Genomic DNA, 16,063 nt, shown 5'->3' on the forward strand with positions numbered 1-16,063 from the left:
GGAAGAAGTTGAAGCTTGCACTTCAAGGCACTGTACTGCACATTCCCTTAAATAGCAGGTGTGTTTGTTTGGGGGTTTGGATTGTGTGTGTGAGGGGGCGCAGGGATGGGGTTTGTGGGGAGTGGGGCAGACCAGCAGGGAATATGTTTCCACTACTTCTTTTCGTACACTTCGACCACTGCCCCTTGTTTCCTCCCCACTTAGTCTTGAGGCGCCTGGAAACACAATTATGTTGTATAAGCGCCCAACAAATGCCGAATACATAAATAAAATAAATACATTGTATGTTGGTATGTTATTAATTTTTGTAGCACACACTATTGCCAGACGCTGTGTTCTCTTGGTTCTAAAGTGAAGAGAGGGTTTTTATTGACACAATGAAAAAAGACTCTCAGCTCCTTCATGTTCTCTTCAACATTATCAGATCCCCACTTGCAGTCAGAACACGCGTCTTGAAGCCAAGCATGCACATCATGGCTCGAGTCGAGGGTACACGCTGGGGGACGGAGTCCCCCCACTTTATTCAGAGTCTGGACTCAGTCCCCCCACCTAAAATGAGAAACATTGAATGACCTCTTTGAATTTATGAATTAAAGACGACCTCAGGGATCAAACTGCAGTCGTAGGGTTTGTAGGCTGGAGACTTCACCACTGCACTATATAACCTGATGAAACATAACAAGCAACTAAAGGGGAAATATCCCATTTCAGTACTGCAAGTCCCAAGGAAAATTGGTATTCGTTCTTGAAGTTTTAAAACATGCACACCTTTTAACATTTTCAAAATCACTACTAGAAGAAAATATCCTGTCTTGGTTGTGTGTGGGTGTTGATTTTGTGAAAGGCAAATTCCATTCGCCCTGTGCCATGTGGGTGGTTCTGCAAAGCCAATTTAATGAAATGCCGCAGATTTCACCTTGATATGCTAATTTCTGGCGACGTCACCTCCAATTGCGTTTGTTGAGGAGTCCCCCCATTTTAATTTTTAGGACTTGACCCCTGATGCACATGTAGAAGATATGACGACTCATGGAGTGGCCCTCTAAGAGCGGAAACAGAGTGATGCTTTCTGGGAAGCTTGAGGCTGCTGCTAACTCATAGAAAGAGTTATTTTTTATCAATTCAAGAGCTGCCAAAGCCCAGCCCCATTATTTCCCTCACCTCTGCCTTCTCCCAGCCTGCGGAATACAGGAGATGTATTGTTTGCCCGTAAAGCTGCCAAGAGAGCAATCTATGCAGTCCCGTCCCCCACCCCCATCACCAAGTGATGGCCCTCTGACCTCGTCAGAGGCACGCGTTCTTCGCCGGTCTCTCAGAACATGTCATTGACACGAGGCACATCGAGAGGTCACCTGGCGGGAAGTCATGCGCTCTTCTGCTTCCGGTGCTGGGTGAAATCGTATCATGCCGGAAATCAAATAAAAGAAAATGGAGGCGGCGTGCGCCTCTCAGCCACAGATTTCTGATGTGATTGGTGTCCTTTCTGTCCGTTATTGAATCTTAACTCTCACAGAAATATGATTCTTCCTCTAAGAGAAACGTGCATTTGTGGGATGTCCATGAAAAAACAAAAAACAAAAACGAATGGAGAAATTACCGAATTTGTTTTACCTAAAAAGCGAAATTGCTTTATACTTTTTCCACATGTTTTATTAATAATGCTGGGGGAGACCGCCGACGCCCCACTCACCCCCTTCCTTAACTAATACCCTTACCCCACCCCACACTAATATTTTCATTAAAAAGTAACAAATTGTCGACAAAATCGGTAAAAGAAATTCGGTCATGTCTTCCTGGTTTTTTGGGGCATTGGGTTATTTCTACGGATACCGCATGTGTGTACTTGGAAAGAACTGTTGTTACCATGAAAGAGATATTCAAGGTATAACTCATTAGCACTTTCCAATGATAATCAAAGACCTGCATTACCTCCACGTCCACTCTTCCTCGTCCCAGTACTTACTTCATGAGGCACCCGCCTCCGACACAGGACCTTCTTCTATTTCTTTAAAACCCTATAACTCCTCCCCCACATCCATGTCACTCAGTTTAAATTTTTCCTGCCTCCGGCAGGTTGGACTTTTTCTTCCCGGTGCGGGGCACTGGGGAGCACCGATTGCTGGCCCCCTGGGGGGGGCTGTGTGGCGGGGCCCTCGGCTCCCTCAGGTGCGGCACTGCTCCTGGGCCCCCTGCGGGGCTTGGGGTCACAGTTGAGCTGGATTGCCTCGCTCGGTTCTTTGCTGGGCTCCGGACCGCAGTGTGAGCATTGTGTCCCGGGTCCTGCATGGCCCGGGGAAGGTAAGGAGAGGGGAGGACTGGGCTTGATGTTTTTCCCCTCTCCTCCTGTTTTGGCCATCTTGATTCGACTTGGCAGTATGGGCTAGCCTTCCCTTTTGTTGTGAGGCCTCTCTGCTTCTTGTCGTGGGGTGACAGTGGCAGAGAGTCTTTGGGAGTGCGGGGGCTCTGTTCTGTCGCAGGCATGTCACATACCACCCGCTCCTCAGACACACACAGCACAGGATGCACCGGATGTTAGCTGCATTATCTGGGGGAAGGTAAGGAGAGGGGAGGACTGTACTTGATATTTTTCCCCTCTCCTGCTGGTGTGGCCATCTTGACTCCTTCAACATGCCGTTTTCCTCGTGCTTTGTGTGCACATCTTTATTGGAAATGATGGCAAGCACTTGGCAGTATGGGCTAAGCCTTCCCTTTTGTTGTGAGGCCTCTCTGCTTCTTGTCGTGGGGTGACTGTGACAGAGTATTTGAAAGTGCGGGGGCTCTGTTCTGTCGCAGGCATGCCACATACCACCCGCTCCTCAGAGACACACGGCCCAGGATGCACCAGATGTCAGCTGCATTCTCTGGGGGAAGGTAAGGAGAGGGGAGGACTGTGCTTGATGTTTTCCCCTCTCTTGCTGGTATGGCCATCTTGACTCCTTGAAAGGCCGTTACCTCGTGCTCTGTGTACACATCTTTATTGGAAATGATGGCAAGCACTTGGCAGTATGGGCTAGCCTTCCTTTTTTGCTGTGAGGACTCTCTGCTTCTTGTCGTGGGGTGACTGTGACAGAGTATTTGAAAGTGCGGGGCTCTGTTCTGTCACAGACATGTCACATACCACCAGCTCCTCAGACACACACAGCCCAGTATGCACCGGATGTTGGCTGCATTCCTTGCGTGCTGCCTGTGAATACGGCGCAGATTTTGGAAACATCTGCAAGCGGCCGGAAGGGTACCGGCCTGGCATAGTCTACACTTCGGGTTCGAGTCTCAGCGGTGCTGACTCGGTCCTTCATCCTTCCTAGACCGATGCATTGGAACGATTTAGAGCATGGGGCTACCAGCTACTGGATACAGGGCTCAAGCCACCTCTCAGTCATGTGGTGTGTTAGTGGTGTGTTTGGGTCTGTGCTAGCTATGGACGCAGACTCCTTGTCTTGTCCTCTTCCTCTAAACTGCGCAAGGGAAAGTCAAAGGAGTTGATTTGCTTTTCCCTTGTCCGGCATGGGATTATGGAAGATGATCATGGAAGTAACGGCCATGCAGGGGGTTCCCAGTGTCTCTTCTTTTAGGCCCTAGGTCCTCCGGTGCTGACGTGTTGCTTTCACGCCTCCTCTCAGACTTGTGGGAAGTGATAGGGCACATGGTGGCACATGTCTGTGCTTAGAGGGGTTCTCAGAGCCCCTGGTGCCGGTTGAGGGGGATGTCACTTCAGTGGGTTTTCCAGTATAGGCATACCTCAGGTAGGGGGTTGCCTTTGATGTCGGCTATCCGGGATGGATTGCTTTGCCCCGCTTTGTGACAGTACTCTGCCCTTTTGACGCCAGCCTGGTGGCTCCTCTGTCGGCTGAGGGGGCCATAGTCTGCTGGACTTCTGGGCTGTCCAGTATCTTCCTTTTGATAGGTCAAATCTTTTTGTGGGCTGACAAGCATGCTGTTATATTGTGGCGCAGGCCTGTTTCAACGTCCTGTGATTTCCCTCTGGTGCAAGTGCAGTGACTGGCGGTTTTCCCTGGCTCCTCGTCTCTATCTTCTCGGAGGTGTATGGGACCGGTGGGGTTCGGCTTCCTGGGTAATGGGATCCGTCTGGAGGGGGTATCAGTTGCTGTTCCTGTCTCCTCCTGTCCAGGTTTGCATGGTTAGGACTTTGGTACCCAGCTCACGGTCCAAGTAGTTGGCCATGGGATCCGTTCTCTCCGAACGGTTGTTGTGGGTTACTGTCTTGCCCGTTCCTCTCCCTGTTCAGGGTCAAGTTTTCTACTTGCGGGTGTTCCTGGTCCCAATGCCTTCTAGGATGTGTCACCTGCTTATGGGTCTCAAGACCCTGCACTGCTTGTCCGGACGTCTGGGGAGAGCGTACTCTGGATGTTGTGCAGGGGGGGCGCTTGCTGGCTGTTCTGGGCTGGGTTCTCAGAAGGCAGTATGTCTCGACTCACCTGTTGCTGAAGTTACGGGGCACGTGGCGTCTTGCATGTTTTCCAGTTCCTTGAGCCTGTCTTCGGTTACGTCTCCTGGTGTCTTATACTCTCTCCCACTGGCTCCCGACATCTCGGCTTTCGTAGTTTTGTTTTCAGTGTCCCCAGCGCTGCGAGTGTCCCTGCTATGGTGGCGGGGGGTTTCAGGTCTACAGGCTGAGGTGTGCATGGTCCTTCCTCCTGTGACCTCTCCTACTACCAACACCAGCAGAAAGGGTATACATTGGGGGTCCTCTCAGCTCAAGGGTTGTGAGAACTGGGGAGAGCCGGTGATCATCCAATTGGCAAGAGTTGTGCCATTGTGCAAGCTCTGGTGTACTTCGAGGAGTTGCTGGACGGTCGGCGGTTTTTGGTCCGATCGGACAATACGACGGCCTTGGCATATGTGAACTGCAAAAGGGGTTCCGGCTGTTCCTTGAATGCTCTGGCAGCGCTGATAGGCACCTGGGAGGAATCTCATCTGGTGTTTCTGCTGGCCTCACGGATCAGAAGGGTGGACAATGTTCAAGCGGATCTTCTCAGACGCCGGTTTTCACTCCTCTGCAGAACTGGTCCTGTTGGCCCAGGTCTTTGCGGTGACCTGTGTCAGATTAGGGTCCTTGGTTCTAGACCTGTTTGCATCCCCGGCCTCAGCAGAAGTTCCCCTCTTCTGCTCTCGGTTTCAGGTTGAGGGGATTGGGGGATGGACGCCCTCTCTGTACAGTGGCCTTGGGGTTTTCCTTTATGCCTTTCCGCCTATTCCCCTTCTGCCCCGGGTGGTTTGGCGCATCTGAGTGTCCAGGGTGACTGTGTTGTTGTTAGCTCTGTTCTGGTGCCGCCGGAGTTGGCTCCCCTCTCTGTTGGAGCTTCGTTCCTAGGAACCTTGGCTGGTTCCGAGGTGGCCGTGTCCCCTTCAAGGGGATCTGCGGTTAGAATTCCACCGGATGCAATGGGCGGTGTGGCTATTGCTCAGTCTAGGTTGATATCTCAGGGGTTCTCAGATCCTGTATGCTCTTAGACCCTCCACTCTGAAGGTGTTAGGCAGACATTGGGGCCATTTCCGAGACTGGTATGGGCAGTCTGGGATCCCTCCCCTGCGTTCTGGCCTCTGCTATCCTTCGGTTCCTCCAGGAGGGGTTTTGACAGGGGCCTGGCAGTTTTTCCAGGCTTCGCTCTCAGCGGGCCTCCAAGAAATTCCTTTTGGGGGACTCTGACGGTCACTTGTATGGGGAGGTGTTGGTGGGGAAGTTGATCCAGGGTTTTTCTTCTTCCCTTCCTTGTGCTGATAAAGGGCTTTCCTTTTGGGATCTCCCTCTTGTATTAAGGTTCCTTCATGGGCCTCCTTTTGAGCCCATTTCCGAGATTGATATCAAACATCTTACACTGAAATCTGCTTTTCTTATTGCCCTCACTTCTGCCCGTAGGCTTGGGGAGATCGGGGCTCTCTTATGTCACGCTCCTTTCCTGAGGGTGCTGCCAGACTCGGTGGTGCCGGGGTGTGGTCCGAAGTTTCTCCCTTCAGTTGTCTCTCGGGTTTCACACCTCTCAGGGTCTGGTTCTCCCTGACTTCTTTCATGATCCAAGAACGCCTGAGGAGGTGGCTCGGCTTAACATTGATGTCCGGCGGGACGCGTTGGAGTATTTGGCTTGGTTTGCCTTTTCCACCAATCTGATAGTCTTCTGATTGCTTGTGGTCTGGCTGGGGCTGTGCATAACGCATCTGTGGTTTCCATTTTCCGGTGGTTCCGGGTTGTGATCTCTAGGGCCTATGTGGCTTCTGGCCTGCCTGTGCCTGCGCACAATCAGGGGCGGTCTACCAGGGGTTTCGCGGCTTCCTGGCCCGATGTAAGGAGGGTTTTTCTCTGCAAGAGATTTGTATGGCTGCCGCCTTGGCTGGTCTAGGCATTTTCATCAACCGATATGGGTTGAGTTTCTCCCACTCGGGGGTTGGTTCCTTCGTGGTTGGAGTTTTTGTCTGTGGGGATGTGATTTAAGAGTTATTGTGGGTGTGTTTTGCTGCACTGTTTTTGGCTCTGTCTCATTGGGACCTTTTCCCCGTTGATGCTTTGGTATACCTCATGAAGTAAGTACTGGGACGAGGAAGAGTGGACGTGGAGGTAATGCTCTGATTACTTACCGGTAATCTTCATTACTCCTAGTCCTACTCTTCCTCGTCACAGTACTGACGACCCTCCTCACCCTCCCTGCGGGGAAGGTCCCATGCTCCGGCTTGGTAATATGAAACTGAGTGACATGGATGTGGGGGAGGAGTTATAGGGTTTTAAAGAAATAGAAGAAGGTCCTGTGTCGGAGGCGGGTGCCTCATGAAGTAAGTACTGTGACGAGGAAGAGTAGGACTAGGAGTAATGAAGATTACCGGTAAGTAATCAGAGCAACAGCAAACACCAATGACCTTGCTATGACTGTGAGATGCAACATTGGAACAGGTTTGAGTAAAAGGGCTCTGCTTAAATATTTTATAATTCTGCATTTGTCATGCATTGGGACATGCATCATCACCCCATCCATGCGCATACACTGCATGCAGTAGTGCATGAACATCCTGCGGGGATTGGAAAATGTTGTGGATTGGGACCTACCATGCAGCCAGGACAAACCAGGCTCTGCCCCACAGTTAGTTTGCATCTGGGAAGTGCAGGGTGGCAGTTGGAGGAAGAAGGGTGTACGCTAGCAGAGGGGCCACAGTGTGCACACTCAGGAAAGGGCCCCTGCACAGAGCATACGAGGATTCACTGCATGTGAGCTTGCCACGCGCATATGGCGACTCCTTGCATGTTCTCAGAGGCACACAGCTGGAGCATGGGTTGCCCTGGGAATAGCCCCAGTGCCATATGCGGCAATGGTGATGCTCATTTCTGCCACCTAGTGATGAGAATTAAAGTAGCATCCTCAACTGCTCTCTGTAGTGCAATGCGTGACGTCACGTCCCTCCAGCATCATCATATCCTCTTTTCCCCTTTCTCTATTCTGGCAGCTGACTACAAAGAAAGCTTTAATACGATTGGAAACATTGAAGAGATTGCATACAACGCGGTGTCCTTCACATGGGATGTCAATGAGGAGGCCAAGGTGAGTGACCATCTCCATGCACATGTGTGCTCCTGCAATCTACTCTTTTAAGGTGAAACCAGTTTGAACCTTCAGTAGTCCATGATGTGTAAACAAATGATGAATATGGTGATAATGTTTGGAGGAATTCACCCCAATTACACAGTAGTGCCTAGTTGTAAACAAAGTAAATGTTTTAACATGAAAATCATAGGCATTGTTAGTATTTGTCTATTTACCAGCTTTGTTTTATTAGTACTGCTATGTATATTTATATATGATGAATGTTATTGTTTTTTGTTGATGTTGTTAATGATTGTAAATATATATTTGTATGTAGTGTTGTAAAAGTTCTTTATGGACTAAAATACAACTATAAATAAATAAATAATGTTGAACTTTTGATTTTGCAACCTACAGGCTTTTAAGAAAAATCTGTAGTTGTGTAAGAAAATTGTATATAACATAAGAAGGGAACTAATCATTTAGAAACTGTATGTTGTTTCTCTAACTATAAATAATTCAGAGACCGGTGGAATAACTTAAAGAAAGGTGGAGAAGGCCCCCATGCGTTGAGCTATTTTGCGCACCGGGTTACACACTAAGTCATGTAAAGATTGGCTTGAATATTTATACATACACTTTCCGCTGCATAAACCTTTGAGCTGGACATAAAATAACAATAGACATTTTAAATATTTCCAACTGCATGTAACCAATGATCCAGATTAGAAGCAAAACAAAACTAGGTGAAAGAAAGAGAAAATAATGTCACTGATGTGTTTTCTTTTCAATGGGTGTGCGTGAGCTGTTTCATTGGATGCCTTTTCTCCTTTGGGAGAGTCTTTTCTTTTTGTTCATGGATATATTCTAAGTAGGATGAAAACGAGCAGATCACAGGACTGCATTGCTTAAAAAGCACAGGACTACTGCCTTGCTTGCGTGCATCACATGACAGCATAAATGCCTTCATCCTTACAGTCTCATACCTGAGGCTTTCAGAACAATTTGCAAGAATCACAACACTGACTGAATAGCCTAGTAACTGCTGCGATAGAAAGGGACATTTTATAGTAGCACTAACTCTTATAAGGTAGATAGCTCAGTAAGTTAAGTGCTTGCCACAAAGATCTCTGTGCACCCTAAAGCACACAGGTTTGCGCCGCCCACTAAGGTTAACAAACAGAATACCTTAATCGTGTAATCAGAGCTGCTATTACGCTGCTTACAAGAAGTAGAATGTGGTGCTCCTTAAACAGCCTAATATTTTAGTATATGTCATTTTCTTAATGTGGCGCTTCATGTCCGCCTCCACCAGCATTTAGGTGCAGCAAAAATAGGTTGTATTACCCCAGGGCTGATTCGGCTGTGCTGGGATTCGGACTCGCAAAGTGCAGGCTAGGCCAAGGTCTGAGGCGAGAGCTTATCTCGTTTTGAGCCTAATTTGTCTCAAGCAACAGATAAAGAATCCAGCATCTCTCTGATTAACAGGATCATATATGTGTGGCTTCAACCGCGCCCACAATGATGCCGTATGCTTCCACTGGAACAGGTTCGAAGGTAGGCTCGTGACCTCGTGACCCCTAGAGGTGAGACCGTTAGCTGGTTTTAAAAACACCAGGCGGAAAAAATCTCCAAGGACTTTGGTCTGTGTTCCCGGGACGAGAGAAAGGCCCCAGCAGAGGTTCCCTGCAGGCAACAGCATGGAACGTGTTATGAATCAGCACCCTTCCTGCCCAGCACCCCCCCTCCCCCGAATATAGCCACAGGACCCCCTGACTGAGATGGCAGCCTGGAAGAGTGGGAGGCAGATTTGAGCAGAGCTCCTTGGGACGTTGTTGCCATGGCATTTAACTGTAGGCCAGGAAATGGCGGCCAAAGAGCAGACATTTATGAATGATGGACCAATTGTGATTGATGATCTAAATCCGAGCCCCCTGTGCACAGGCCAGTCATGGCTTATCACCGTCACCTTCGATACCAGCAAGCTAAGCCGATGAGCCGAGAGGCCAGTAGAAGGCCGGTGCCCGCGCTCCCGCTGGTCACCGCCCGCACTGTGCACCTCCATGGTGAACCTGTTGAATGGCCCTATGCCCCCTTACCCAATGCCAGAGCCCTGTGTGTCTATGGGAACTGTCAAGGATCCTGGCTTAATAACCGATCACTTATGGGGTAACGCTTTACTCCAGACCAGGATGGTGGCTGTCAAAGTCGAGATAGTTCCAACGCCACGGGCAAAATCTTCTAGGGTGTAAAAGCGTCACCATGGAGGTGCATCCCTCAGACAAACGCCATTTCATCAGGAATAGTGTGTCAAGAATGAGGCCTTCAAAACTCAGCAGTTGGTGCTCGAGATGAGCAACTCTGGGAATAGGCAGAGCACCATGAAAGGCCAGCCCACGCCGTCACCATGGCAGCTCGCCAAAATGAACCTCTTTCAAAACCCAGGGCTGCCACAGTGACACAGCTCCTGCCCCTTCCTTCTAAACACACCTCCAGATGCAAAAGAAGCAGTGGCAAAAAAACAGCCTAACCTCATGGACAAATGTCCAGAACTGCGAAAGACACCGGTACTCCTTATAAGCCGCCAACGCCCTGATAATAAATGATGAAGTTAAACCTCAGTGTTGAAAACAGTTGAGTGTTGCGGGGCTGGCAGGTGTGAGCAATCGCATTTGTCTTCTCCCCCATTTTGCAACCTGCTTCCCTAGCAAGGGTGCGACTGGCACCTCCCCTCCCTATGGGCAGGTGCCCGATTCATCTGCGTCTGACCTCCCTGTGAAACATGCAGAGGGGCAGGTGGGTGCGGAAGGCTCAAGTCTGAAGTGAGTATCATGCTTGCCTCAGAAAAGAGGCCACAACTTGCCTCATGGACTGCTCTTCCCTGATAATGATAATGACAATGATGTGTTCTTTATACAGCGCCTTAATCCAAAGCGCTTTACAGAGCACATATTTACATACAATATCACCCAACCGAAATTGGTACTCATTTATCGACCTCGGAAGGATGAAAGGCTAAGTTGGCCTTGTCGGGTAAAGCTTAATTTATCACATAAAGGGTTCTCACACATATGTACATATGGAGAGACATTGCTCGAAGTCAGTGGCCAACACTGTAACTCCTCGAGAGCTGTCCGTGTTACCTTGGTCATAAGGTATCATTTCTATCTCCCTTTTTTGCATCTGTTGCAATTGTTACTTCTGTAACATCGAACCTGCTTGGACCCACCCACCCTCCCTTTGTTATGTTTCTATCATCTCATGTATTAATGGTGCTCGTCTCTCGTTACATGCCCCGCTCTCAACCTGCAAATAAAGAAATAGAGAATAAACAAATATTTCCCTTGAGGTTCCTGCAAAGTAATCCCAGCTTCCTGAGCATGAACACTTCCTCCTTGTACCAGAGGCTTATTCAGGTGACACAGTATATGTTCAGGTGATGTGGCTGGTGCACTCTTCCCATCTGTGTCTGATTATCTTCTCAGAGTTGAGGTGTAACCCGGTTAAAGGCCATACAACCTGAAAGATAAGGATACCACAACCCCCCAAAAGCTGGTAGCATTATCTTGATGAGGTCATGACTAATCCGGCTGCCGTGATGGCCGTGCAACATAGCAGCAACATGGAATTAGCTTAGCCAATGGTGGGGGGGATGTGAAAGGGCCACATGTCTGTGGCCATTGAGTATTTGCTATGAGAGAACATGCTATAGCCACAATACACCTGGCATGGCCATTTTATGCAGGCCATGCTGAAACTCAAGTGTCTAACTGGGGCATCGCTAACATGGCATGTCACTTTTTGGAAAGTAGCTCAATAACCAATCAAACATCACTTAATTTTTAAAGAGGTATGTCTTTTTCCAAAGTAAGCCAGAGGCGGGTCTTCCTAATACGCTGCCTGACTGACGTTGCCACTCAGAATCTAGAATGACAAAGTACTTAACTGGTGAACATTGTCATGGTACTGTAGAAAGTGCTATGTTAGTTTTTTGAACATCTTGAGACTGGCTTGGTCATTTTCTGGGGCAATATGAAATCTAACACTGTTGCTTGGGATTTTTTTCTTTCCACCCTCTTTTGGCACGTTTTAGAAAATATATCGCCTTAGCGGGCAGGCTTTAGTTTAGCTCTTCTGTGTGCGTGTGGAGGTGTGTGTGAGTGTGTATGTGAGTGTGTGTGTGTAGTTAGTTATCATTTGCTGCTCATATTATATCTTTGTTCGAATATGTGTGCACAGTTCATCCCTATGAGGTTACAACTCATCCCATCATGATCCCTGTGAAACATTCTCCCTTTCTATTTTTATTTTGTTACCATTTGTTCAACCCATTTTTCCTAGTGGACACACACCTGTTTGGCTGTATATGGTAATGAACTGTCGATCATGTGTTCATTATGCTGCTTTAAATCATCAGGATTGTTCTTTTTTCTTTGGACTTATCTTTTGTTACTGCAAACAGGATTAAACCCTCCTCAGTGTCTATTCATTGACATTTTGGTCCCTACAGGATATTGCCTGATTGTCTTGACTGTTGTGCTGGCGAGCTTTGTTCTGATATGATAGTGTATTTATATAGCACCAATACACTATGTGTTTCAAAGCGCTTCAAGGCAAGGGAGGGAACAAGGGAAAATACAATGACATTCTTACAGGCCATGAACAGTAAGGATGTGAAATTAACTATCGTACTCAGCCTGACAACATTTCAGATAGTGCAAGAGCTAAGACATAGATAAGGAAGGGAGTGGGAGAGTGGGAAGGAAATGGAAACAGACAGGCGACTACTGTACTAGGCCTGACGACATTTCTGGCAGAGCCGGAGGAAAACAAAAGGTGAGGGAGAGGGGTGCAGAATGGGAGGTGAGGAACAAAACAAGCGACTATCGTACTAGGCCTGACGACATTTCAGATAGTGCTGGAGGGTGGGGGGAACAAGTAAGGAGAGGGGGTAGGGGGGAGGGAACAGACGAGGTTGCTCTCATACTAGGTCCAGGGACAATTCTGATAGAGTAAGTGCATAGAAGAAAGTGAGGGGAGGAGATAGGAAAAGGGAGAAAGGGAGAGGAGGAGAGAACAGAGAGTACGCAGTCAAAAAGAGTGGCAAAGCAAGAGGAGAGAGCAAATACAATTGCAGAAGTCAGTAATAACACATAATGTTTCAAGCCATGATACAAGATGAAGATGGGAACAGCATGATTCAGGGCCACCATTAATACAAGATGCAAAGGAAGTCCAGCATGAGTGTTGACAAAGGGTGACACACCATGAATCAATGAAGTCCATAAAAGTCAAAGGGTAGAAGAATCAAGCAAAACATCCAACACCTGCTCCAAGAATTAATGTATACATATGATCATTTTAATTACTGTAACTTCTGACTTTTAATATTTGTCAATTTTTTCTGTACTTGTTTCCTCTTTTTGATTCATATTTTAACTCTTTGATCTCACGCTGTTGCCAAAACAAGTGTGTTTTATTGATCACCTGAGGCCAAATTACAGACATTTTACACTGATGCAAGTGCAATTTTGTACAGTATTAATACTAGGGCACAGTTTGCCCTACTGCAAAAAACTTAAGAAAACCTTTACACTATTAGAAGTGCAATTGTGAACGGTATTAGCAGTAGTGCAAAGTTTGTCCTTGGGCAAAAACCTCCTCCTTCAATGCATTAGTGCTAAAACGGAATGGTATTTGCACTAGGGTTAAGTTTGCCTTGGTGCAGAAATACAATGCAAGTATATGTTTTTTGGCACTTTGGCACTTTTTAACCTAGTGCCAATAGCATGCAAGATTGCATTTGCCACAGTGAAAATGTGTTCTAATGTGCCCCCGGTGTTGTTTACACTCGGGCAAATTTGGCCCTAACAATCAGAATCAAGATCACCATTGTAATGTTCTATGTCGGATGAGCAGTTTTCAGGGCACCACAGGTGACGCTACTGCCCAACTCCATGAGAGACTCACAAACTATATCACAGGCTTAATCCTGAACACATTCCTAAATGTCTGACTGGCATGGACAGTGCACATCACAGGAGAACAGACACATGGTTGATCCATAGTTTAAATAGAAATCAAGCTTGGGCAAAATCATAGGAAGCATTTTAGACTGTGCTCTTCATTGCTGCCTCCAGGTGCCAACGAGTTGAGGCGGTGTATCCAAAGGTTTCTCCGCAGTCAAGTCTGGGAAGAATGTCCTTGGGTGGATTACTAACATTCACTTCCAAGATCTTAAAAAATCATTAGAGGAAGCGGATGTCTTTGTTCCATGACATGTCCGGTAATAGGGGAATTTGTATTGCCAGTCTGTATGTTCGCACAGTGTTTGTTTCAACGAATATTTGCTGCTCATTTGGTCTCTACCACATAGTAGTTGCCACATGGACATTTAATGGCATAAATCACACAAGTGGTGTCACAGGTAGCAAATCCTCAATTTGATCTTTTCGCCTCTTCTAGGGTGATATACAACGTCACCTTTGACAATACTGTTGCAGTTCGAACAATCCAAACAGGGAAAAGTGATTGTCCTATTGGATCTCCCTTTCTTAGGCCTTTTAGACCCCTTGTTATCTAGTAAGGATTTACGTAGATTATGACTGCGCCTAAAGGTGAATACAGGCCGATGTGTAAAGAGTGGTTTTAACCTAGTATCAGCAGTAACGGCGTTCCAATGTTTAGAGATTATTCTCTCAATCTTATTACTCTGTATAGAGTATGTGGAAACAAAGGTAAAGACAGGGCTGTCTCTAGGTTTGTGTTTAGTTGAGGTAGATGGCCTATGAATGCTGCAAACCTTTTATTTCAATGGCAAAACCTTGCCCTCCTTATATCCGTGTTGTAGGAACCTAGATGTCATGCTGTCTAATTCATTCCTGCATTGTTCATTGTCGCTAACTAGTCTCTTCACCTGAAGTAGTTGTCCATAAGGGAGATTTCTGATGAGATTGGGTGGATGAAAGCTTAACCTGTATAATAGATTATTCCTATCAGTGGTTTTTCTGTATATATTAGTCCGAAATCCCTTTGTGAGTGGTGTAATGAAAACATCAGGAAATGTATATGTGGGGAGCCAATATCCATGGTAAATTGTTTGCTAGGATCTATGAGGTTGAAATACCCCAGAAAGTCGAACAATGTGGTCTCTGAGCCATTCCAGACCCCAGCAATTCCATCAATGTACCAGCCCCAATGTATCAAGTACTTATGCCACATGGTCTGCTGCAGTACCTGCTCTGTTTCAAATTTAAACATAAAGAAGTTAGCTTAAGTTGGGGTCATAGTGGCTCCCATTGAGTTGCCATTGGACCGTAGGTAAAACAAGACGTTAAATCTGAAGTAGGTGTTCTGGGAAATAATTTCAAGAAGAATAAAGATACATTTTTTGCTAGCACCAATGTGTCCTTCATTTAACAAGGCCCGTTCCACAGCCTCGAGTCCCAAATCATGCGGAATGCTTGTATGGAGACTTGTGACATCTATGTTAAGCAGGATGAAACCATGGTCGAACTGTATGTTGGATATGGGTAAGAAAGTGGGTGGTATCCCTAATGTAAGTGCTAGTTTTCTGGACTTATGTTTGAAGGAAATAGTCGATGTAGATGCCCAGGGTTGCAATATGCCCTTAGTCTTGGCAACAATGGGTCTTGTGGAGTAGGTAGAAAGAAGGGCTGTCGGGATGCGCTTTATAAAGAAAGGCTTTAGACTTATCGCTGATCCATTCTTGTGTCTCGGCATATTCCAAGATACCTTTCAAATGACCAAGAATCTGACATGTAGGATCATTGTCCTTCCGCACGTATGTGGTGATGTCACCTATTTGTCACATACATTCTTTGTTGCGGTCATTAGTGTTACGAATGGCCGGAGCCCCTCCCTTGTCCTCTGGTATTAAAGTTACATTGGTATCACTATACAATGCATGGATGAGAGCCAATTAATTCCCATTTAATTCCTTTTAAGGTTCCCATGCTTGGGTGCTATAAAGGATACTTTTTTTGAGATCGGTCAAGCATTGATTTTCAAAAACCGTCAATGCCTGGAATGGGGATAGGTGGTACAAACTGGCTCTTGTTTTTGAATTCAGTTAAAGGTTCATCATCATCATCAGTGGGAGTCATGGTGGTACTATCAGTATTGTCAGAATCGGCCAAAAGACAATGGGCCTCATCACGAGTTGGGTGGTAACGCCAGTGCTATTAGCGCTATTAGTGCCGGCGTTAATAGCCCTACCGCCAAACCCCCCAGCGCTAATTGCGCCGGATCACGGGTTTGGCGGAACGGGTATTGCCCATTCCCCACTGAGCCCATTCGGGAATTGTCCATTTCCCATTGGGATCAATGGGGAATTTTTGCGCTCCTACCACCGGCGGATTTCTCGCCGGCGGTAAGAGCATGAAATTTCAGCAGATTTCCCCCCAGCTCAGAGCTAAGGAATCTCTCCTTTCCTCTGGCCTTTCTCAGGCTTTTCATTACAATTCACAATGCCAGGGGGAATGGCTCCCATCCCCTGGCCTTTCTCAGGCTTTTTA

General features: G+C 47.1%; 1 protein-coding gene across 1 annotated transcript in view; it reads left to right on the forward strand.

Annotated features, from left to right (window-relative positions):
• The window catches only part of GRHL2 (grainyhead like transcription factor 2), a 567,062-nt gene that overhangs the window by 314,913 nt on the left and 236,086 nt on the right, over positions 1 to 16,063 (forward strand). The window contains exon 8 of the mRNA XM_069621448.1: positions 7,450 to 7,544. Coding sequence (XP_069477549.1) covers positions 7,450 to 7,544 — 95 coding nt within the window. The remainder of the gene's footprint in view (positions 1 to 7,449; positions 7,545 to 16,063) is intronic.

This window comes from Ambystoma mexicanum, chromosome 5q (assembly GCF_040938575.1).
Source record: "Ambystoma mexicanum isolate Mex_15411 chromosome 5q, UKY_AmexF1_1, whole genome shotgun sequence".
In the NCBI taxonomy this organism is placed as follows: domain Eukaryota; kingdom Metazoa; phylum Chordata; class Amphibia; order Caudata; family Ambystomatidae; genus Ambystoma; species Ambystoma mexicanum.